The sequence below is a fragment of the Excalfactoria chinensis genome, chromosome 2 (genome assembly GCF_039878825.1).
Source record: "Excalfactoria chinensis isolate bCotChi1 chromosome 2, bCotChi1.hap2, whole genome shotgun sequence".
Lineage (NCBI taxonomy): Eukaryota > Metazoa > Chordata > Aves > Galliformes > Phasianidae > Excalfactoria > Excalfactoria chinensis.
Window position 1 is genome coordinate 114,414,574 of NC_092826.1, and position 26,125 is coordinate 114,440,698.

At 37.4% G+C, this 26,125-nt stretch overlaps 1 protein-coding gene across 1 annotated transcript in view; it reads right to left on the reverse strand.

Annotated features, from left to right (window-relative positions):
* The window catches only part of OSBPL10 (oxysterol binding protein like 10), a 110,532-nt gene that overhangs the window by 55,110 nt on the left and 29,297 nt on the right, over window positions 1–26,125 (reverse strand). The window contains exons 2-4 of the mRNA XM_072327474.1: window positions 15,335–15,510; window positions 13,446–13,525; window positions 5,286–5,471 (exon numbers count right to left, since the gene is read on the reverse strand). Of these exons, the coding sequence (XP_072183575.1) occupies window positions 5,286–5,471; window positions 13,446–13,525; window positions 15,335–15,510 (442 nt within the window). The remainder of the gene's footprint in view (window positions 1–5,285; window positions 5,472–13,445; window positions 13,526–15,334; window positions 15,511–26,125) is intronic.

Genomic DNA, 26,125 nt, shown 5'->3' on the forward strand with positions numbered 1-26,125 from the left:
CAGATGCTTTGCATTCACCAGCCTAGACCTACCAAAAACCAACAATTGGATAAGTTGGAATCTCCAGGAGGAAAAACTGCAAGCAGTCAGCCCAGAAGTTAGCAAACATTATCAGAACACACTAAGCAGTACTCAAAAGAATCTAAGACGATGTTTCCTGAGCCAGACAACCACAGGAACCATTTTTCTATTGTATTATATATCAGTTACAAGTATATATCTAATAGATGTAACACAAAGTTCCTGTAAGCAGGAAGCGGGCAAGCAGCTTCTTAAAGTTTTAAGTGTAACATACAGAAGTTCCAAAGGCACTGAAAACCTCAAAGCCAAACTTAAGTGAAGGAAATCATATGAAAATCTCTCAAATGTCATTGATCACATCTTTGTTAAAGATGAGAGCTACAGTGTTTACCACCTTCCACTTGTAAAATCTAAATGTGTCCTGCATTTATTTGTGCAGCAGGCAGAACTTGGGTGTAACACAAGAATTTGAAGATTGTTAAGTCCTTCCAAAATGCATATAATAACATAAATTGAAAACTACACAAAATATATGAGCCATTTCTACGGTTACTTTCTCCTGGAGGTCATTAACGTAAGTACTTTCTGTAATTAACATTTGAAAACTGGCCAGCCACCTAACACTACATAGTCATCACTGAGAACACTCAAAAACATCTTCTACTTAATTTAATAAAAATTGCATTTAAGTAGGTTAACAAAACAGCCCGTGTATCTTGGAAGCAGTTACTGCCGTTATAAACGCGGCTGTAGAAATTAAGTGAACCTGGTCTCATTTAGGACTAGCTGTGAATATCACTGCTGCACCAGATAGCCAGAAATGTGCACTGAAAGGAAGGCTGCTAAACAACTAGGCGTGATGTGCCATCCTCTCATCTCAAAAAAAAAGGTTTACAGAACTATGCTATCTTCAAAGCTTCACTTCCAAACTGTCAACTCTGAAACAACTGCAGTATTAGTGAAAGAGAACAGCCTGGTTGCTTTTCAAAATGTAGGTAAGCATGTGATAGGGTACGCCCTATTTCACACAGAACAGGTGAATTCTGTTTTATATTCAACATTAATTGAGAATTTTGAAGGCATGAAAAAGATGAAGACTGACTTCCCCTCAAATTTCATTTCTTAAGCTCCTTTGCAAGCTTTCTGTTTGGTTAAAATTTAATGAAATGCTCTAAAAACTAAAAACAGTAATCTTAGCTTCTCCAAAACTGCTTTAGAAAATGAATGCTGCAGCAGCCTCCAAATGTAGCTATCATCAATGTATTATCCTTAATTTATAAAATTGCCATTTAAGTGATTGAAAATGAACATCTTTCCACATATTCAATTACTACTAAACTACAGGCTGAGAAAAATTTAATAAAAAGGAGCCATGTTTGCATCATTAATATTTTTCTGATTTGGAACAAAAACAACAACAAAATCAAAGAAATAACAAATGACATTCACTCTTGACATTACTCACATGGGCAAATGGTGTAATTTAGTAGAACATTCGCTCTGTGATTCCCATAGCAACTCTAATTCTCTCTGCTTGTGTATTTGGAGTCCAAGATGATATTGCATTTGCTTTCATATTCAAGCAAAAGTACAGAACAAGGTTTAGTTTAGAAAGATGCAACTTGTATGCATTGAACTGCAAAGGCGAGGTGAAGATTTGCATAATAAAAGTATTCAACTCTTGCCTATGCAACTTAATAGTTACTGTTTTATAGTACTGTAATTTATATAAGCACATGCACATTTACTACTTAGCCTGATACCCACAGATATTTAAGCATCCCATTTATTCCCTAAGGAGACATGTTTTTATTAAGCTTTGCAACACTAACTTGTGGCAGAACAAACAGCCTTAGGACATGACACATCCTCAGACAAATCAAACAGTCTCCAAAGAAACTGTCCTGGAAGACATCAAATAATTGTATCTGTTCCTATGTGGTCTAATTTAACTTTTTGTCTACAACAGTATTGAAAGCAATTAATCACACCAACACTGTTGGACAGCTAAGAAGAAAGTTCAGCATGCTTAGGCTTCTTGTACTATATGAGAAACACAGATTTCTAGAGAAAGCAAATAACTCATCAGCCAGTTGTGTAGCTCCTGCAGGAATGAAAAGATAATAATTTGGAATATGTGGCCATGGAGAGGCAAGAAGTAGCAGGGCTGTAATCTTTCCAAAAAGCAGAACTTACCAAATTCACAATCAAGATCAGGTTAATTGAAGAAACGACCGCATTTAAGAGAATAATAGGATTTTAAAAAATACATCATAATGAAAACCAATGATCCTTGGTTTGACCAAATTCAAGTTTCCAGGGATATTACACCAGGTAGTGAAGACTGTACATCCCAAGTGATGGATGACCTCTCTACTGTGTTTCTGTTTTTCACAGGTCTCACAGATCAAGTCACAGTACTAACATAACACTGTTTAAAATATTTCTCTCCCCTAAAAACAAGGAAAAAGGCTTCCCATTTCCATTATCCAGAAGCACAGCAGCTCTTTTCATAGATTCAACTACTGTATTTTACAAGATGTACTTATGTTAACATAATCCTCTTTGGAGCACATGAAAGAGAGAGAGAGGAAGAGAGAGAGAGGAAGAGAGAGAGAGGAAGAGAGAGAGAGGAAGAGAGAGAGAGGAAGAGAGAGAGAGGAAGAGAGAGAGAGGAAGAGAGAGAGAGGAAGAGAGAGAGAGGAAGAGAGAGAGAGGAAGAGAGAGAGAGGAAGAGAGAGAGAGGAAGAGAGAGAGAGGAAGAGAGAGAGAGGAAGAGAGAGAGAGGAAGAGAGAGAGAGGAAGAGAGAGAGAGGAAGAGAGAGAGAGGAAGAGAGAGAGAGGAAGAGAGAGAGAGGAAGAGAGAGAGAGGAAGAGAGAGAGAGGAAGAGAGAGAGAGGAAGAGAGAGAGAGGAAGAGAGAGAGAGGAAGAGAGAGAGAGGAAGAGAGAGAGAGGAAGAGAGAGAGAGGAAGAGAGAGGCTTATTTGGTTGGCAAAGTTTCAATTACTTTATCAGGGGAAGAACATTAACACGGAGATCTGTAAACCTCTTGCAAACTTGTCTTAGCCTTGTAATCATACCAAAGACCAAATAAGAAGCAAAGATTCTGTTGTTGACTCTCTTTCCACGCTTTTACATTCTAAGTTTCCTCTCTTCACATCAAAAAGCACCAGAACAGAAACAGACTTAAGGGCAGTTTTGTGAATGCCTCTGGCCACATCTCTTTACTCATAATTCTAAGAAAGAGCAAATCTAACAGTCCTGATTGTCTGATACAGAGAACAAGAATATTCATCCCAAAAAAGCAGGCAACATGAACCCAAGTCTGTCACATGTAATCCTGAAAAGAAGGAAATAAGTAGAAAATGTCACTGAAATCCAGTATTTCCAGAATAAGGAATCAAACATATTCTTCTCTTTCCAAAAGATGTGAGTAGGATAAGTCAAGCAGCCATTTTTCAGACACTGGGAAATTAGTCAGAAAGATTTTTATTTTATTTTATTTAGTCCAACATTCTCTTCTTTAGGGAAAAAGAAAAAGAAATTAAAATCTAAAACACAGAAGGTAAAGTTCAAATGCCTCCTTGTAATAACTTCCCATATTTATCTAAGCTTAATTTTCTCTCCTTGAAAAATATTCATTTCTTTGAACTTTCAAACATTATCATATGTTCTTTATCTATTTTTTTTCTGTTTATTGTTGCTCTCTAAGCTTTTCTCAGAGGATCTGATGCTCTACCTGAACAGTGACTCACAACAAATATAGTACAGTTATTATCTATAATTACAAAATAAAGTCCCATCGTATTTACCTTTAAGCAATGACATCACACTGCAATATTCTATACCCAAATGAGTCAGCATTCACCAGGCCTTGTCTGTAGAAATAGTATCTTGACATTTTTTTCTATTTAACATAAGCTAATATTAATTTCCTTCCCAAATACAGTTCTTCAGGTTTGTTGATTTTGTCCCTTTCCAAATTATTATGAACAGTACACATTAAATCTCTCATTTTCGATTCCTTTCAGTCTCAGTAAATTTTATTCAATGAATCTACTACAGCTCCCACTGTTTATTTTATTAATTGAAGTAATGAATCTCTCGATTCAGCCTATAAAAACAAATACATTTAGTAAGGTAGAAAGAACTTGAGGAGATGTCTGGTAGACAAGGACAGGATATTCTAATGCAAAACAAACAGACGTGTGTTTTCTGTAATATAAAGTTAATAGCAGTAACAATCAGTGACTTCACTGACTTCAGGGCAGGGAATGAGCACTGACAACACAATACAGAATACAAGGGAAGTTCTCACTTTTAAAGTTAGCAGGGGAAAAAAGCATTCTTTATCAGAATGTGTAATACAATTCCTCACTGTTAGAACATGCTAAGACAATTTATTCAAATTCTTATTTTAAAAGTCCTAAATTAATAAAACATTCCAGGAGACAGAACTTAAAAGTAGATTCTTCAGATTATAACTTAAAGGGTGAAGGCAGATATTTTAATCTAATGTGATAAAAGAATGCTTTAAAGTTAGGCTGCCAACAGTTTCTTTGGTAGAAAAGGTGGGAAGGGGATTTACAAAGGCACTATTAGAGAACAGCAAGAAGTTCAAATGGAACAAAAATAACAAGGGGTGAAAGATGAAAGTGAGCTCTGCGAATATCTGCCACATTAAGCTTTATCTCTGTACTATTTTTGCTGTCTAGAAGACAGACTTTAGTCAGTATAGAAGCTTTCGTTTTTAAACTGTGGTAGACACACACTGAAATAAAATCTTTCTTTTTTTAAATTTGTTTCCTAAGAACATAGCATTCTTCCATCACAGACCAATAACATCAAAATGTCAAAGTTAAGACCACAGCCACATAGAGACATACTGCTGATGGGGAGCAGCTGCTCCTTCTTTCACATTCATTCACCAGAATCATTCTTTTCTAGTTACATTTAGATCTTTTATAGTCCTTTTTCCGATCAAAAACATTTTGCTGCATGCAGCTTAGAAGAGATGTTCCACCAGCACTGAAGCACCACTGCAAAGTCTGGTTGCTACTTCACCTTTTAATGTATGTGCACACAATAAAAAGCCTGTACACACCAGACTTCAAGCTGAACCAGAACTAAAGAGAGCCTTTTACTCAGCAAAGGGATCAAAACAAAACAGTCATACAGAGTAGGAAACAAAGAGAAGTATTGACTTGTCAGACTTGACTGTTTATTCCAAAGCAAAATAAGAAGTCACATCAGATTCTCTTACCTCTCTAACTTCATGGAGTTGTCCAGAACGCTGGCTCTTAGCTCTTCGAGCAGCTGCAGGTGATTTGTGATGTGTGATGGTCACAACAGTTGGCCCACTTTGATTCATATGTTTTTGGCCACTAGGAGAATTAACTGTCCCAGGTGGCAGCAGAGATGAGCTTCTACTTCGGGAGGATGAAATGCCCTAAAACAAGTAATAGAGTGTTGATATTAGCAATCTTTACACAAATAAATAATTTGCAGTTCAGGCTATAGATCTGCATTGTTCTGCTTTCCTCACAGTCTTGGACCTGGAAATCTAACTGCTCAGGACCTACTTATTCCTTTTGAAGCATCTGCATCGCTCAGCACAGATCTTCTCAGAAATACTGCAGCCAATGCCTTTCTAGAATTGCCTGAACTTGGCCTCCTCAAAAATCTCAACAAAATCCTAAGTAAGGACACTGTTATACTGTTATGTTCCTGTAACCATCCTTTTTAGGAAAGATGAGGAAGTATTCTGAAGACTGAATAGTAACATTCATCAACACAAACATTTTTAATGAAGACGCTGACCCATAATTCAAACTGTTTAGCACGCATAGCAAGAAAGAAAGGAAATCTCATAATAATGCTTTTACCTGATAAACTTCTGAAACAGTATAGTACCGAAATTTCACCATGAAGAGCTGCAATTTTGGCAAAGCCAATCCACAAACCATTCAATTAAACATAACCTTCTATCCAAGGTGCGGCTTAAACTGTTAACAGGTTTTGGTGTGAGCTTAGGATAAACAGTAAATACAAAAAAAAAGTCTAGAAATAAGTCTCCAACAGTGTTTGCAGCACGAAGACTCCTTACATACAACCCATAAAATTCATCTAAACATTCAAGAACATTCTTGGTTCTTATCATTTACCAGTGTTGCTACCTCTGTTGTTTTCTGTAGCCAAGTTCAGATGTGCACTAGAACACACTGACATATCACATACAGTTGCAATATAAAAAAGCTTTTTTCTTCTATTTAAACTGCCGATTGCATCTGTAAGGTTAAAATTGAAACAGAGTAACTTCTACCTCATAAAACAGAAGCCAGTTCAGACAGTGACATTTACTAGCACTTTAAGAAAGTGAGGTAAATACACAGTGCAATGGGTGAAAAGAACATTTAATCTCTCCTACCAGCTCTGCACAAGTAATGATGGCAGCCTTCAATATTTCTGAGAGTTACTGTGAATGTGGGAGACTATTCCTAGAGTGTTGGCAAGTGAAGTATTACTTGAGTACAGTCTTCCCCACTATACGTCAACAAGTTACTCATGAGCACTGCAATTCTGTAGTTTAATAACTAAATAGGAGTTAATAACTAAAAGACAAAATCCAGGGTGGACGAGTGCCAGCTAGCACTGGAATCGAAGTCATGCATTATATTACCACTACAGTGACTGTAGATGATGAGGTAGACTATCTGGCACTGACAAGATGAAAAAGTTAACTGTGTCGTGTGTTCTCCCTGCCACCCACTCTCAAAATAGACTTCTAACTTTCTGAGGCATTGGAAGTTTTAAAAAGTGGGATATCACAGTCTTGGTACATGAAGAGCAGCTATGCAGACATACTGAGTGCTCACAGGAGAAAAATAAAAGAATAAGAAAAAAGCGTTACCCAAAGGCTTAGATGTACGCTTTCTTTACTACCATGGCTATTGAGATTGTGACAGCAGGCACCCATACATTCAGGCATTTGTAGAACTAACCATTCTGGCTGATAATTTACAATCACATTAGAACTGGATTTGACTGGAAGGCAAAAGACATCTATACAGCACAAAGATGGAATTTATCACGAAGGAACTGAGTTTTGCTACTTTTTTAATACACCTTTCATCTGAAATAGCATCGTTTAGAAACAAGTACAAACAAGTACAGTCTCAAAATAACAGAGAAAAAGGTATTTAGGAAAATGTGTTGAGTAAAACTGGATGTGACTGAATTTTCTTTTTAAATAGAAGTCTCACAGAAAAGGGTTACCCCTAGCATGACAGTGGAATATATTTACTCATTTTTCTTTTTTAAACTGGCTAGCATGTAAATAGTCCCAAATGAAATTTTGAGTGCTGAGGAAGAACATGATAATTTCATTTTTCAGCATAAGATAAATGTATCCTTCAGTTCAATAAAAATTATTTTTAGAATTAAATCTTCTGAGAACCACTGAAGTTCTAGCATCAAGTTATCACAATATGAAAATAATCCATGACTGCTACCTTCACATAGCCAAACTGATCACAAAAGAAAGATAAGCAGCAGCAATTTAGAACAGTGAGTCCAGCCATTAGTTTCACTTGAAGGAAAGCAACACTCTATGAGAAGTTCAATTTTATTATGCTTTTATTTTCTTTTGGGGAAAAATAAGTTATAGATCTGCACACAACAAAAGAAATATAAATATGGAAAATTCATGCACTACTTCTGTTTAAACGCAGCATCAGGAAGGAATGAGAAAGATCAAGCTTTCAGAAAAAAACAGTGGTCAAAATAATCCCAGTGAAACAGAAGAGAGAGCTGGCAAAAAACAACACATCTATAGTTTCAGTAGCAAGTGGTACAAGAAAGGCTGTACCAACAGAGTAACAACAGGTAACCCCAAATCTCTACACATACAATATGACAACCTGACAAGGGCTAATTATAATCACACTGCCAGGTTTGTCTGGTATTCAGTTGAATGCCTTGCCCTACAACAGTGCTACAAGATCTTTACACAGAGATCATCCCTGCTTATGGGCATGTTCTATTAACCTGTCCTTCGCCTTTCAGAACATCAATTCTATGCAACATGCTGAGAAAGATCTATTCAGAATTAGCCAGTCTGCATAAATATCAGAGCTAAATACATGGATTTGAAGAGATAGTGAAGAACTATATTTTTTCCTTATCTTTCCATTTTTTGACCCCTGTTATACCTTACTTCCATTTAGTAAGTCTGCTTTTCCAATCAATGTGCTATAAAACTCCATCGGCCCACCACACAAACCCTCTTATTCTTTAGAGGATGTCCATAATATACAGAACCTAAATGAACTCTACGCTAGGACCCAGAAAGTTCACCCCAGGCACACCCCAAAGACAGACATAGAATTTCAACGTGCAAGTAACCTTTCTTCTATTCCATAGCTTAATCCACGAGATCAGTGCAAAACCTGAACTACAATCACACAAGAAAGCCTTCTGAAATGGAACTGCACTCCTAAGCAGTTGGAAGCAGTAGACCTGCCCCAGACATCTGTACCAGCAGCAGAGAACTGTGCCTACTCAGCCCAAGGACGTGGGGCTGGTAACCAACTCCTTCTGCCAGATTCTTCCCACAAATTCCAAGAGAGACCTTTCCAGGAATCACACACTCAGCCCTTCATGTACTTTCAAATTTTACAACACGTTGTCAACACTTACATCCCAGCCAAGTGTTTGACTCTTCTTTTGCAGAACTTCTGCAAATTAAAAACTGGAGATGAAAAGCATCTCTTTTGCATTTAGACACAGCTGTTCAAAAACCAACTTTTTTGTTACTCTTAAAAATGTGAAAATCATTTTTTTTTATTTTTTTTTTAACAGCCAAAAGCGATCTAATTACACATCATACTGCAACAGTCATTTTCCTAAATTCACTCACAGGAAATCAAAGCAATGACAGTAACTGACAGATCTTTGCTCCTAATCTCCTGCTCTCTCCTCTAGTATCATAGATTTTCTCTTTTGTTCTATTGCTTTCTGGCTTGCAAGCAGACAGAAAATAAAAAAGAAAAAGAAAGACAAACAGAGGAAATTGAGACATAAGCTCTTCAACAATTAGTAATGTATAGTGCTAGTAATAAGCCAGGAAACTCAGAAGTTGAAGCATCTGAAAGGATTACAAATACCCTTTCCTGAGGCTACACTTTACCTTGGCTCCAACACTTTGCCTGCTAATAAGATGAACCCAATAAAAGAAAAATATAGAAGACAATAAAAGGTTATTTGTACTTACATTCATCCTTGTTTTATGACCTAAAACTCTTTAAAGTATGCCTAGCTAACATAGTCCTGGGTTAAGCTCCTTATTTTGACTGTCCATCTCCAAGAGAAAAAAGCAATACATTGACTGCTTCCATTTGGATATGAAAAATCCCAACAATTAAATAATGTAACCATAGAACATAAAGTTCCAGCTATACTAATGCTTCAACTACGCTAATGTTTCATGACTCACTTTCCCCAGAGATTACTCTTTCTCCTCACAGAGTAGGGTTTTCCAGTATTTACTAGAAGCAAACAGTTTTGTTTATTTTCAAAAGCAAATGCAATGTTCCAGAGATCAATAAACTAATTTTTGAAGTGAATTGTCGTATCTGTTTATGGATGATAATCATCATCTGCTTCAGAGGCACTGTGCCACAGATGTTTTCTACAGAATAATAAATCCTGAAATGACATTCCTCTACTCCTCTGTATACATATACAGCACAGCACAAATCCCCGTGTATAGCTTTAAAGCATTGAGAAGTCACACAGTCAAAAAGTAATTACAACTGAGACACCACCATTCAGTATTTTAATTCCCATCTATTTCTTTCGACAATGCATCCTAAGTAAGCAAATGTTGAAGAAGAATATGCACAAATCTGGTTAAACTACACTCCAATCACTCAGAAATATTAAAATGCAAATGACAAACTACATAAAATCCAAATTCTAGCATCGAAAAGGGATGAGCTTATGGGCTCCTTTGCATGATTGTGTAGCGCTCTATCTACAGCAATAACTTGTCTGACAGATTATTACCATGCTTTATCATCTTTAGGTAAGGCGATACATTTGTCTGCTTTTAAGCAAAAGACTCATGTTTATTTGCTCATAAAAATATTTTATTTGTCAATAATCATTTCAGCATGTTTATATTCAGCCCTGATTTTTTTTCTTCCTCCAAGACTTCTTTCAAAGATTTAGAAACTGGAGATGTGAGTAACTCTATCTTCATGCAAGTTCCGAAGGGAAGTGAAAAGTACATATCTACAGCCAAGCAGTGCTTCCTTCTCAGCCTCACTACAATGACTATTTCCAAAGCATGTTTTAATTAGAAGCATGATGCTTTATTTTAGTTCTCCAGATAAAGAAAGAGAGATGTAGAAAAGCACACAAGAGAGGAGGGAAGAGTAAACTTGCTGAAAAGAAAAAGAGTTTTGATGTTAAGAAACAAAGATAGAAACCTTCACTAGCCTGGCTTTATGGAAAGTTACCTTGAGCATGTTAAAAACATGCACTGTATATTCCATTTGGAAAGCAAAAGTTAACTCTGTTGTATTCATTACTAAAGGCAAAAAGAAACCTGAGAAAACTGAAGAAGAGCCTGCAAAGATCTGACAGTCATTTTTCCAGCTGTAGAGGAAGTAGTACACATCTGCCTCAATTATTTGAGGCAAGTGCTGACTTCAAACTCCCAGAAATTACTATGGGTGCTGTTTCTAAATTACAGACAAATCACTGCAGTTGTCTCTGGAGGAGCAGTTTTAATCTTAATCCATTACTCTCTCTCCATGTGATGACCATCAACTCCATTGACAACAACTTCAGGGAGTTAAACAAGAGGAGAGACAGAAAAGTAAACAAAATTGTCTGCTAATTTAGTTCCCTAAACATCCTTTCCAAAGGGCCACATGTTGATTGTAGCAGGTATGAGGAGCACTGCTTGAGAGGAAGGAGAGCCAGAAAATCTCTCAGACACAAGCAGTCATTCGGTTGGCTCAGTTTTAAGTATGTAGCCCGAAACTAAACCAGAGGATGGTTAGTTTCTGGCCAGATTCATCTTGACTGTTCTCCATTCAGGAAGAGGGAGACAGAAGGGCTTTAACCATATGATAAGCAGAGTCACGTCTCCTTCTTGCCTTTTATCAGCACTCACTTGATTCCTCAGCAAGCCAGTTTCTGATGCCCAACCTCCCATAGGTGTGAAAAACAGCAGAACACAAAAAGTGGCAGCAAAAGGAAAGGAACTAGATGGCTCTGTGCAGCTGCAGAGAACTGAAAGATGGGATGAGGTGAAACAAGAAATTGGACCACCCAATTTTCAGCAGCTCACTGCTCAGCTCTGAGCTGAGCACTAGAACAAAGAGTCTAGTCCTTTGTTTTTCCACAAACCTAAGCTGAGAGTTTCCAGTTTACCACTATTCAAAGGCACAAGCTGCTTCACAAATTTTTGTTCCTTGCCACACTCCTGATACACAGAGAAATACAAGAGTTGTTGGACTGGCATATATAACTGATACGTATGCTGAAATTGAGTTGCATAAAAAGCTCTCTGTGTACTTGTAGTGGTTTTACAGCCACCACCATCAAAAATTCAAGAAAAGGAGAAAAGAAATTGAGAAATAAACAAGCTTTGGAGCTTTATATCCAATTCACGGATATAAAATTATTGGAAGTTACCAGAAAAAAAATCATGCATGGGCCTACTTTTTGAATTTACTTTCTCTCTCAACTCCAATTTGACTTTAATTAAGACATGGACAATCCAATTGATTTAGAATAGTCTTTAAAAAAAAGCAGCAATCCTATCTAGACGCAGATGACTTCTTCCAACAAGTGTGATTTGGCACTCTCTGGAGACTAAGCACTCTGTAATTAAGCAAAATGAAACTTGTATGGGAATATCGAGAACACTGGAATTATCCTACAGCGTGGGTATTATTTGCCAGGACATTATCCTTTTATTGCTTTTTTTGTCATTAGGATGTAAAATTTAATTAAAACACAGCAACAGATTTAGCTTATATTACGCCTACTTGTCAGCTATGCAGCTCACCTTCGGACTATATTCAGTAAGTATGCAAGCAACATTTTCATACAACATTTTTCTGTTGTAATAAGGACATAACATTTACATGAGAAAGGGATATAATCAGATTCAGATTTAACTATGTGGTTGCTTACACCTGCAGGACTTCAGAGAAACTTCAGTAGAGGAACACAAGAGGTTCAAGAAGATTACCAGAATTATTAAAAGATATCATTATTAGAGGACATGATGGTACTATACAGTACATATAGATAAAATATATTGAGAATAGCACTGGGCCACAGTCACACAAGAACAATATTTAAATGTCTGTCATAAGGATTACAAGAAATTAATGAAAAACTAAGTTACTAATTTTCCTCAGAAAAGGCTTTAGCTCAACCAGAATAACTTCCTGACAAATCACCATCACTCAAAAAAAAGAAGATAAAAACGTTTCTATTTTACTTCAGACACTGTAGTGAATGCCATTCCTTTAAAAAATACCATCCAGCTGTTCAGCTAACATATGATAAATACCTTTTGGCAGGGTAGGGCGCAGCCCTTTCCAATCGAAGTTAAATGCATTTATTTATTTATATAGCAAGCAATTGGCAGCAGGAAAGCAAATTTTTCATTCTTGGAAATATATTAACAGAACTGTTTAAAAAACCAAATGCAGGAACAGAAATTGCTGGTTGTTTTAAAGTGTCTTTCAGTACATACACTAAAAGCACATAAAATAAATACAATAACAACTTGTTCCTCAGATTGTTTTTATCTGTTTTGTAATCTCTCCCACCTTCAAGGAGCACTGGAATTGAAATAGTCTCAAACCAGTTCTGCCAAGAGGCAGGGAACACTCTCAACTCATCATCCTGCTCTTTTTAAAGTACCAGTTCAAAACATTTGTCTGTTTGCAGAGAAAAAATTAGGCACCATTTCTGAAGAGAAGGAATTCATATTAATCTTCGTATGACAACATCTTCCAGATTTGTAAAAGAAGTTGTAAAATTGACCACTTCTAACATATACATGAAGCTTCTTAATAAGAGCCATTAAACTGGAAATACTAATCAGCATATCACACTATTAATGAATGGTCAGTTTTTCAATAACCATCTATTAACGGCATCCAAAATGCATTACATGAATTTTCCACGAATCAGACAATGTTTATTTAAAAAGAAAGAAGCCAACTGGTTTAAAGAACTCTGTTCCAGACAGCGAGGAATTACAGCTTGCTGCTTCCATTCAGGAATACCTGAACACAAATACAAATCACAGCAGCCAGTCTATCATCCAGATATTTCTGTTCCTCCCCTACGCCACTTAAAACAGTCATTACATCTCCTCTTAATTATTTACCTTCGAATTACCTTCCTTGTGGTGTTTGGCACAGGATCGAAGCTGATTGATCCAATATTGTTTCTCCTTTGCATCAGCAGCTAAAATAAAAGCAAGAGAATGCAAGGGATCACACATGAACTATTTTTTGGGATACAGAAGATGAAGGGAGAAGGAGACAAGAAAGAACAGCGAAGGAAGAAAGAGAGAGGGGGGTTATTCACTCATTGAGACTGTACAGTCTAGTTTAGTTTAAGTACGTGCAATTTCTGAAGTACAATACATCTAAATCTCAGCTTAAGGTGCTGTGGCCAGTTGGAAGCAATAAGCTTATGACACTTCTTCATGGTTATCTCTACCAGTCGTTATTTGTCTCATGTTGATTTGAGATACTCCTCATCAGTCTCAGACACTATTAAAAGCAGAAGGACCTCAAGATGGCTTTCAACTTTTCCATCAATCATCGCTGTCCATGATGAACAAAGGCCGTGCCACAGCATTTAAATATATGAAAACTATATCCAAGCCTGTCAACCAGACAAGCTACAAATTCTACAGACACTTCAGCTCTTCTTCAGTGTAGTTCAACAGAATATCTCTTTACAGTTGTATTTTGCTGACATGCCTCTAAAAGATACAACGTCCCCTGACTATCTTTGAAAAACAGGTTCAAAAATTGAGAATTATGCTTTCTATATTAGACAGCTCCTGTATAACGCTAGTAAAATACACTTAGGAGAGATTTGTGCTTCTCTTTTTTTAAAAAACAAACTACTAAGATGGTAATTAGGAATACCAGTGCAGAACTGGATACACTCAGTAAATATTCTTTCCTGCTTCCTTGACTATTAAATATCTCAGTGGTTATTGACTCATTATAGAATCTATTAATTTTATTCAAGTCCTTAAATCTCACTACACTAAAAGCAGTATATGCTTTAAGTATCCAAAAATCTCAAGTGAAAAAGCTTGACAAACCAAACATGCACATTCATGATTTCTAACTGCAAATTCCAAAACATTTTAGCAGAAGTTCTCCTTGCTCGATATTGTGTTTCAGTTCCGCACTTTAAATGATAACACATGCCTTCCTTTACACTTCCGTACATGTACCACAGGGAATCCTACATAGCCAAATGAAGTTGTGGTCAAAATAAAACTAACATTATTTTAAACTTTTGAAGGAATGCACTGCATGTCAGTTTGTTGTTTGTTTGTTTGTTTGTTGTTTTTTTTTTTGGGGGGGGGGTTGTTTGTTTGTTTGTTTGTTTTAAATAGTGTCTGTTCATTTTATTTTTATAAATTGGTTTGATATGAAAATATTTTTGTATGTTTGATCAAGTACTGGTTTGCAGTTCTCTTTTTTAAAAATAACTTTTAATTTTAAGGTAACTTTCACATACCCTATAATCTTTTGCACGTGGAGGGATACAGGAAGGCAACATATTATATTAAAAGTATACTAAATTATTCCAAGACTAGCAAGAACAGAGTATCTTAATAGTATTCCACTTGCATTCTCCCTTCTTCAGCTCCTTAGCAGATTCATTGTTACATGTAGTTGGCATGACGGTGGCAAGGAAGATTAGAAATTAAATACTATGATGTGGACAGCAACAAAAATAGTTCTACCTTCATTTGGAAGCATACTATATGCACTGAACAATCAACATGACACTGTAAGAACTTAGAGAACTTATCTTGAGGTATTTTCCAGCCCTGTAAGACAACACACATTGTAAATTCACATGTGCTTAACTCCATATTACTATTCAGTCGTGCTTATAGCATAGTACACAAGAATACAGCTATACAACCACTACTACCTTCTGACATTAAAGGAAGTAAGAGATAGGAGATGCAGAAGCAGGAAAGGGAGAACACAGCTGGTACTTTAAGCAGCACTGTACCTCTCAGCTTAAATATCTCTCCATTAGCTGAGTAGACCACCAACATGTGTGGTACTTCATCACTGGGTGATATTATAGCTCCAGCTAAAGACAAGGCTCCTCGAGGCTTCTGGGTTTTACTTTGTTCATTCACGAAATACTGCAGAATTCCAGTCTCAAAGTCCAGCACAAAGTACCTGTTGAAAGAAATAAAATGTTTCTGTGAAAGGGTTTTTCAAGCAGTTACTGAGAGAATTATTTTGACTAGTAATTGTTTTGGAGGCTTGGGGTGTTTTTTCTTAAGGACATTATTCTTTTGCACAGGTTTCTATCAGACTAACAGTGAGGTTTACACAAGTCAGAAAAGCAAGTAAAGAAGGATTTAACTGAAGAGATGCACTGAAGATAGGAGACAGTTTCTTTTCTGTTGGCTGCTTTTTTCCCCATGCATTTATAAACTTGATATATATGCTAACTCCCTGCAAATGGCCTTCTGAAAAAGAGGAGCTCTTTTTGCACAAGGATGAGCACAATTAAAATGATGATATTTTCACTTCTGTGATCGCATTTCACACACAGTTGTTATGGTTTTAGTTCTGAAAGTTGAACAAAGGAATCTGAACATTCAGTTCCCATTAAGCACTGGGTAGGAAGTACAAGTGGCTATCTACAATACAGCTAAGACACAGGAACAAAAAAAAAACGAGCAAGCAGAAGGCACAGAACCCTGTGAAGAGACGTTGAAGAAGCTGGGGCTGTTTAATCTGGGGAAAAGGAGGCTGAGGGGAGACCTTATCCCTCTCTTCCAGTATCTGAAGGGTGCTTACAGTGAGAGCGGGACAAGTCTCTTCTCACTGCTGACAAGTGACAGGACAAGGGGAAATAGCCTCAAGTTGCACCAAGGTAAGTTTAGGCTGGACGTTAGGAAACACTTCTTTACAGAAAGGGTAGTTAAGCACTGGAATAGGCTCCCCAGGGAGGTGGTTGAGTCACCATCCCTGGATGTGTTTAAGAGCCGTTTGGATGTGGTGCTCAGAGATATGATTTAGCAGAGGGTTGTTAGAGTTAGGGTACTATGCTTAGGCTGTGGTTGGACTTGATGAGCTTTGAGGTCTTTTCCAACCTGGGTAATTCTATTCTATGTTTGATGGTCATCTGATTTCCAAATTAGTTACTCATAGAATGTTTTTTGCAGGACTCTGAGGAAATCCCTGGGACACTGAAACAGAGAAAACAAATGCTTCATGTAATAATAAATAAATAAATAAATACACTTAGAAACAAATGAGTACAAACATCAGAGTCCTTACTCATATCTAGACTCATTAAGCCAAACATCTATTGTTTGTATGGCATGAAAAATCATGCTCTAATATAGCTGTTTTGGAAAGGGAAGGAGCAATAGCCTTCTGCTAAAGAGTAAACAACCAACATTATTCTACTTCGGTCTTACTCGCTCATTGGTTGGCCCCAGCCATTCTGCAATGAATTAACTACTAAGACTGCAAGACCATAGAAATGAAATTAATTGTGTTGTTCAAGTGAGACAGAAACATTATTTTAAATATAGACATCTCGCACAACAGCACATATCTTAAATTGCCTTTTCCTATAGGAATCATACATGTAATTAAATCAACAATTTAACTCTTTGCCAAGAAGAGACAGAAAACCTCTTTGCTCACATGAAGGCCTGTTTGCTGTGATTCCCAACAGTCTAGAGTGAATATGATGCAAATATGACCTACCTGCTTACTTCCACAAAAAAATAAAGTTTAAAAAAAAAAAAAAAAACTTTAAAAACAGCCCAAACAAATTGACTAATATCACTAACGTAGGCATTTGGTACGCATATTTGCTACTGTTCCTCTGGATGGGATAAGCATACTTAATACAAACCTCTGTTCAGTATTTCAGAAACTCTGTGACTGATTAGACTTGTTGTTTTGCATGCCCCAAATTTGCTCAGGTTATTACTTTATTTTGAAAGTGTCATTTTGTTTCAGCCATTTCTTCAGTACTTCCATACTAAGAACACCTTTAAGCTTTTCCATCCCATAACATTTATGGGACTGTTTTCATAGCCTACTGATGTTCCTGTTGTTCTTCCCTGCTTCTCTTTTTGCAAACTAAGTTTGGGTATAATAAGCAAACACTGCCTAAGATCTTCAGAGTTTCAGACATTTTGCTTGGGCAAGCATCCTTTTCACCTTTACTCCCACTGCCTCCAAAACAGAATAAAGATCACCTTTACTTTATTCATAGATAAACAACCCTTGCTTCAAATAATCCTAAGCTAGTGCACCATTTACCCTCATACTTCTGCCCTGGCTCCATTTCCCATAAGTATCTCCACAAACCTTCCCTCACTAAATGGAAACTCTCCCCTTGTAATCATGAATCATCTTTTCACCTACCCTCTGCAGAGTTTATCTTCTTCTCAGCATAAAAACGACTAAAGGCAAACTGAATGTCAACCACCATAATGTTTTCAACAGCAGTGCTAAAAGTAAGGGAGCTCTAAACAGAAATTGCCAACATTTGAGAAGATTAACTTATTGCCATCTATTACACCAATCTATAATCCCCATGTTTTGTTTGACTTAAACGATTTTACAATACCGCTTCCTCACTTACAAAGCATTTCCCTCTCTTCTGATTGCTCTGTAGGGAGAGATGATGCACTTAACGGTGGGTAAAAACAGCAGAATTGAAAAACATCTGATCAAAATTCTGACTGCACATCTCATAGCACATTTTCATTTCACTTACTCTCAGTTTTCCTTGTCCACTTTAGAAATATCTGTTACATATTCAACAGAATAAAACAGACAGAAGTGAAGCTATACCCCTGAGAAAATGATATGGTCACTTGACCCTAGTGCAAGTGTTTCCCTCTATCCAACTGATAAGTTCTCAGTTTTCTATTTACTTAAATCCAGCAAACAAGTCTAGGCTTTATAGATAGCAAAGTCCATTCTAAGCTTGTGACATCCTCATGATAACTGCCCCACTTACTTCACTCCTCTTATCAGGCCATCTTTTAGCAACTACATCACATGCAGTAATGCACTGTATATCCACAGCTTAGAAAAAAAGCAACAATTGCATTAAAAATAAATAAATATATATATATATCCTCCTACCAAGACCAAGGAAAAAAGATCCTTTGAGTCTACTAGAACAGAGTCTATTAAGTTACATCTACAGCATGAGCATTTCGATTGAGAAATCTTTGCATATTAGACCAGCAAAGCACCCCCAGAATGAACATAAGCTCCACAAAGACATGCTTTGCATTGCCTAAAGCCACCCCAGAGAAGAAAACCAGCCATTCAAGTACAGAGTACGCCTCCACCAGCACCATGACATCCTGCTGTAGTGACTTTTAAAATTCTACATATGCAGCAGTGATGGCATCCTTCCACATCCTTGTGATAACAGTCCTAGCATCAGAGTTCATTTGACCTCCAAGTCAACCATAACCTATTTTATATATAGTCTCAGAAAAACAGAACATTACCACTGGCCTCATCCCTTCAGACTTTTAGATGCTTTCTTAGTTGCTTGTAAAAGCATGCTGCACATTTTCAGTACAGTTTGAACAGTAATACTAAATGGAAAAAAGAGTAACCAATTTTCACAAGCCTTGACATTGTGCTCTTCAAGTACTCTGCCTTCTTTTGTCATCCCAGATGAATCAGTTTTTATGCCTGACAACTTTGAAAGCCAGAAAAGCAAAGAGAATTATCTATAGAAAGAGGAGTCCTAACCACTCAGCAAAAACTGTTCAGGTCAACAAAATAGCTTTCCTCTGATTTTGGAGAGGCCAGCAACTCAGGAACTTTTCATAGTCATCCACTCTAACCGTGACCTTGCTCAAGTTGAACAGAAATGTAAGTATATGATGCATGAATCCCCTCCTCACCTTTCTTACAGTGCTATCCCAGGGAAAAAAAATAAAAAAGAAATAAAGAAGGAATTGCACAGACATCTATAGTCACACAACAGTGGCAGGTAAATTACACTTTCAAAAACATTAAAGCGATAAAAAGGAGCTAAGAGAAGGAAAGTGGGATAAATGTTCAATCAACACAAGATATCAAAAAAATAAAAAAATAAATAAAAAATAAAAAGAACAGAAGCAGCCTTCAAAAACATTTTCTTATGTCGTAAGACAAATAATCCAGACCAGACTATCAGAAAAACACAGGAGAAATGGAGATGAGATTCTTCCATTAACCGAGAATTGAAAAGCAATATATATAAAGCAGGAGAGAAGTAAATGATGGTACATGTCCCATTTTAGAAGCCAGATTAACTGTAATCAAAAGAAGAAGGATATCTTGCAACTTGAGTTCCACAAGTCATTTGTTCTGCACACCAGGGAAATAACAGCATTAACTTCCCAACAACTGATTAATCTTGCCATCTTTTCCTCTATTACTTTACTGGGCTTGCTCATAGAGCACACAGTTACCCAGCACATCGTCTTTCCGTAATTAACTCACAGATTAACATTGATGAAAACTTCAGCATACTCTTTAAGAGAACTGCCAGGCAGGAGGTAGCAGAGCTGAGTTATGTAATATCAGACATACAACAGCTACAGTCACACAGAAGTTAAGAAATAACTATTACTGACACACACTTCTAAAAGAACCCTTAGTTTTTCTCTTACATCAAAACTGGAAAAAAAAAAAAATATATATATATATATATATATATGATGTATTGATGTATATATATATATATTTTTTTTTTTTTTTAATTAACATTCATTAAAAGAGAACAACTAAAGCTGAGCTAGGGAACCACTGGTCTAACATCACAGCTGCTTAAGCACTGTTCACATTTGATCCAAACCAGATTTCTTGCTTTAACCTCAAATCTGTTTGGAGAATACCATCTTCCTGCTCCTCTGGCCTGGCCCCAGCTCAGTAGTCTCCACCAAGATCCTGAGATGCACCACGGATCTTGTCCCTCCCCCATTTCTTCAGGGTGCTTGCCATGAACCTTACTGCAACCCTATCAACCATTTCACCACCAGAGAAGACCAACTGGCAGCAAATCCATAATCATGGGATTAACTCTCAGACTTCCTCTTCATCCATGGAACACAACTTCAATAAATGAATAGGCCATATTTCTGATATTTACTCTGTGATTACTTTCAACTTCAGTAGCTGCGGTCCCTGAGTTTGCTCAGCACTGAGCAGAGGAGCTGAGGAGGAGCCCTGATGGCAGCTGCAGCTCCTCACAGGGAGCAGAGGGGCAGCGCTCTGTGACAGCGACAGGGCCCGAGGGAACGGCATGGAGCTGTGCCAGGGGAGGGGCAGCTGGGGGTCAGGGACGGGGTCTGCACCAGAGGGCAGTGGGCATGGAACGGGCTGCACAAGGCAGTGGGCACAGCCTCAAATGCCGGAATTCAAATTGTGTTGGGACAGCATTCTCAGACACTGGGTTTGGGGTGGTTCTGTGTGGAGCCAGGGGTTGGACTCCTGGGATATTCTATGGTTCTTTGCTTATCACCCAGAAGTACACTATATATCAGACAAGTGGAAGATACCATTTGTACTACTGCCCGCTAGTTACAGCGGAGTATTTTCAAACATTTAAATTTGCATTATCCATAAATGCTTAACAACTGAGTTCACCATATGCATTACCAACTGATATCAATTATGAGGTAAAACACTCAGCAATGAAGAACTGTATTTCTGCTCTAGCAAAAAGAAAAAGAAAGAAAAAAAAAAGACTGACACAACCAGATTGTTTTTTTATGTTACTCATGAGTTTGTTAAATCGGCCTGATGACAATGCAATTTCTACTCTACTTTCTTTCCAAACTGTTCCTCTCCAACTAAATCCCAAGCCTAATGAATTCAGTAATCACTTATCTTGACATTTATCATTTGGTTCCATTCCTAAACCCTCTATCCATCCACCCTGACAGCCATTTCATTAATGAAATAAAACGAAAATTCAAGTAGTGCAAGCATTACACACTAAGAAGCACAACTATGTTGCTCTCTACACTTGTGGAGCTGAAAAAAAAGAGACTTAAACACTGTATGAATCTCCTATTTCAACTGGATTTCACACTGTGACGTGTGCTTACTTTGGCTTCCCCATTCAACAAGAATTTAACCAGCAGTAATTTCAGTTTGGGGAGCAATGAACCATTTATAATCAAGTTGAACCACAACTGGGAACTTTTGGAAGCATTACACGTCTAAAATGGAGATAAGAAATAGAATTATTACCCACAACTAAGAGATGACCTGTTTCTGATTATCGTGTCCTTCTTGATTTTAACCACAGATCCACAAAATCGCAAGGAAAATCTCTACTGCTTTGCCAAGTCCCAGTCAATTCCTACATTTCTAAGTGAGCCCACTTTACAAACAGAAATGTCACCTATCATCTGAAGAAGTTACATTCACTATTCGTAGTTCATAAGTTCAACCTTTGCTTCCTCAGTTCCTCAATTACCTTCCTCTGCTCAACAATCTGAATTCTATAGTCAGCAACAGACTATAGTCAGCTGCCCTTATTTTAAGCAAAACGAGAATACAGTAATAACAAACTAATACTACGTAGTTTTCTAATTTCAAAGGGACTTGCTTAGGGGTTGCTTTTTAGGACTGTGAAGAAAATTTAGCCTTAAAGATAATGCATCAATTTTTCACTCATCAGGCTTGGAATTCATACTGATTATGAAAAAGAACATTAACTGTATTAATCCTTGCTTCAGCACATCCAGCATCACCACACTGAGGGACAGCAATTTATGGCAAACACACAAACAGAAGGTACACAATTGAGATTGATACCATAAGCAGCACTTAGAGCTTACACCACACCCCAGTGAACTGGCTGGCTGCCCAATGCTATTTGTGTCATTTAACAATCCTTCCTATCTTCTTTTTTTTTTTTTCTTTTTTTTCTTTTTTTTCTTTAATTTGTTCTAAATTTGCTACTACTTAATAATTTAGCAGACTTCACTTTTGTATTGCAGATCAGAGAGAAAAGGCTAACAGTGACATAACTGGGAGGAATAAACAGGACAGTGCAACCTTGATTACAACAATATTATTATCCAGCTCGATTCACATCGCAGGTGAAAAACGGTTTGCAGATAGGAAAATAAATTCTCATTTACAAGGAAAAGAACTTTGATACAAAACAAGAACAGAGCAACTCCACGTTACTTCTAATAACTAAACTACAATTGAAATGGAGTTGGGCTTTGAAAATGTTGGAAATATCCAAATTATTTATCAGGACAGTACCTCAGATAAAAGCAGATTTTATTCACAATTGCAACGGTGGGCATTCCACAAGCAGGAGCACGCACAAAAAACAGCATTACTTCCTTTATGCCCTATTACCTGACGCTTACCTGCTCATAGGTTAATATCAGCGTGATCATGCAGAAAAGTTTAAAGAAAAACTACATCCCACAAACTCGTGTCAGACAGTCAAGTCTAAATCACAATTTTATCTCAAATTACTCAGTATCATCCGTAATCTAAGTTATCTGCTACTCACTGCTAGTAAACTTCAGTGACAACAAAAGATACACACAGCAGAAAAAGGCTGCTGAAAGCAAACTAAGAACATCTATCCAACTGAAGTACCCACTCACCCTTCTTCATCTTCAGCTACTGGAGCCTGTACTCTAAACTACATTAAGTGAGACACTATTACCAAAAGCACAGAAAACGCAGGAAGGAAGCAATAAATATTTATCACAGGTGTCTACTACACAATACCTTCCAATCATCCCATCCTAAACTGTCCTATCAGTTCCCTCTTATGGCACGCATGCCAAAGATGAATCAAACCCACATTTGCGGAGGTAAACCTGGTTAATATTTCTCTAACCTTTCCCTCCCAACTCTTCCTTTCTCTTATCCAACAACCCTTAAGGATTAAGTCCAACTCAAACCTGCATTGCTGTGATATCTAGATATTATGCCCTGCCTAATAGAGGCACCTTCACCCATCAGACATCTGCTGACTTTGAGAGCCTTCACTACCAAAAATTACTGGGTTCACACAGAAAAGCACCTAAGCATAGGACAGCCACTGTGGGCCTGAGTTTTTATGTCAGATCTGGTATTAGTTTGGTTGTCACCTGGAGATGAAGTACTCTCAGGGACTGAAACATTAATAAATCAAATAACAGAGGCACAGAGAGTGACCCTGAACAGCAGCAAGAGCACTGAAACTGAGGAAGAGACAATTGCTGGCTGCCAAAGCTCAAACACCTCCAAGCTGGAACTCTGGGAAACTATTCAAGTAATCAAGACCACAAAATGGACTGCAAATAGCACTAGTTCAAATAACAAGAATACTCTAACTTCAATTAGAGTAGCTCCCAAGTAGTTCAGCTACTTAAAGTGCCTGTGTTTTTGTTCAATTTAACAGGGAGAGAACGGAAATTAGAAATACTGTTCAATCATAGCTTGAGCAAATTTCACAAAGAAAAGGAATCTGTTAACTCAGAAGTTAGTTGGGCTGCGATGTCTTACAGTTAAAAGCCATGGAAATTGTCTGTGTAGGTGAAACCTAGCAGGTGAAATGTGCTACAGTGACAGCTTGTCACTTAAACCGGGTATAACACAGCGGTTAGTCAAGGAACTTCAGGGAGTTGACCAGCATATAAAGAATGGAGAGCAAATACCAGCACAAGAAAATTCTTTTTTACTGCTTACAGGATACCAGGTCACTTTAAGAGAGTGTAAAAACCCTGAAATCACAGGAAAGTTAAATCACACAACTGAATTATAAATTTTATACTATAAAATCTGCTCTATTTTGTAGATGACACTTACTGGAAAAAATATCTGCTGAATAACAGGACTGTCTCTTACTTAGTTCTTCCCTCACATTTAAACATGCAGTACAAGAAGTCAGAGGGGATTCAAAGAATCTCTTAATAAAAGATGACATCAACCTAGAAGTTTTCATTAGAAAGATATTACTGAAAATTAATTAGAGCAGTCACTCATGAAATGGTTTATGGAGACAGAGACTTGGTTTTATCACAACCGCTCTGCTGCCAACAAGCGATGAACAATTTATAGAGCAGAAGAAGGTGACAATTAAGGAGCAGAGAAACAGAGCAGTTTGGTCACAGGAATTGCCAAGTTTTCAGTAGATAGACCTAAAACTAAGCGAACAAATCTGAAGACCCACGTTGACACTACAGTTGAGTACAAAACACCATTACTTTGACTTCCAAACACTAACAAAAGCAAAGCACACAGTCCTTTACTGGACTATATCTACTAGGGGCTATCAGTAAGTTGGAGAGGATAGTTTTCTTTTTACAAGTTCTTACCAAAACTAGCTCATCAACTAGTATCTTGAACAACTTGAAGATGAGAACAAGTTAGTTACTCCTTCCTTGGCTTATTAGAGGACTGACAGAGGAAAAAAAATTAATAAATAAATTAAATAAAATAAATATATATATATATATAATCACCACAGGACTGTATTTTGACAATATATCAATGTTATTCTTTCAAGTTATACAGAACATTAGACTTTCTCCTGCAGCTTCAGTAATCCAAGCACTTACTGGTGACAGCGAAGATTTAACTGTTATCCTTGAAGCTGGAGTACTTTACAAGACAGATATTGACATTTAAGATATATTTATTTACAGTTTATTCTTTTTTTTTTTTTTTTTTTTTTTTTTGGCCAGGCTTATTTGTCGTCACTTTTATAAGTGGGATCCCATGACCATGAGTAAGTGCAGTGAGGAATAAGTAAGAAGTTTACTACCTCTATGTGACAGTGTGTTCTTAATTCAGTTCAGACAACCTTGCAAAACAACATCATCTGAGGACTGTTGTAATGATGTGTTGTATTTACTGACATAGATAGAACTGCAGAGAACAACTGTAATGCTTTTGTTAATCCCACTTAGACTTTTCTATATTAAACACTACTAAGAATCACAGCCAATGGTATATGCTCTGAGTATTTTTCTTCAAAGAGAGGAATAAACACTATACAAGATATTCCCCAATCATTTCTACCCTATATTATCTATTTCATATCCAGCTTACCATCTGCTAATATAAAAACCTATATATAATGAAAAATTAAACCTACAAATACAAATCCAGTATATTCTGTATTTTCAATGCTCTCAGGCACACTGTGTAAAATTCTGGTTAATGTCACTTCTGCTAAGCTTAAAAATGACCAGCAGGTAGAAAAAGCATCCCTTATTTCTTTTGATGTGTGAGAAACAGATAGGATGTTTCAGGAGTACTCAGCATGGGTTCACCAAGGGGAGGTCGTGCTCGACCAACCTGGTGGCCTTTTATGAAGATGTCACTAGCTGGGTGGACAGGGGGAGAGCGGTAGATGTAGTCTACCTTCAGTAAGGCTTTTGATACGGTCCCCCATGACATCCTTCCTCATCCAAGCTGAGGAAGTATGGGATGGATGAGTGGACAGTGAAGTGGGTCAGGAATTGGCTGACTGGCAGAGTGCAGAGAGTTGTCGTTGGCGGTGCGGTGTCCGGCTGGAGGCCTGTAACTAGCGGCATTCCCCAGGGGTCTGTGCTGGGTCCGGTCTTGTTCAACATCTTCATCAACGACCTTGATGAGGGGATAGTGACCACCCTCAGCAAGTTTGCTGATGACAAGAAGTTGGGAGGATTGGCTGACACGACTGAAGGCTGTGCGGCCATTCAGAGAGACCTGGACAGGCTGGAGAGCTGGGCAGTAAGAAACCAGATGAGGTTTAACAAAAGCAAGTGTAGAGTCTTGCACCTAGGTAGAA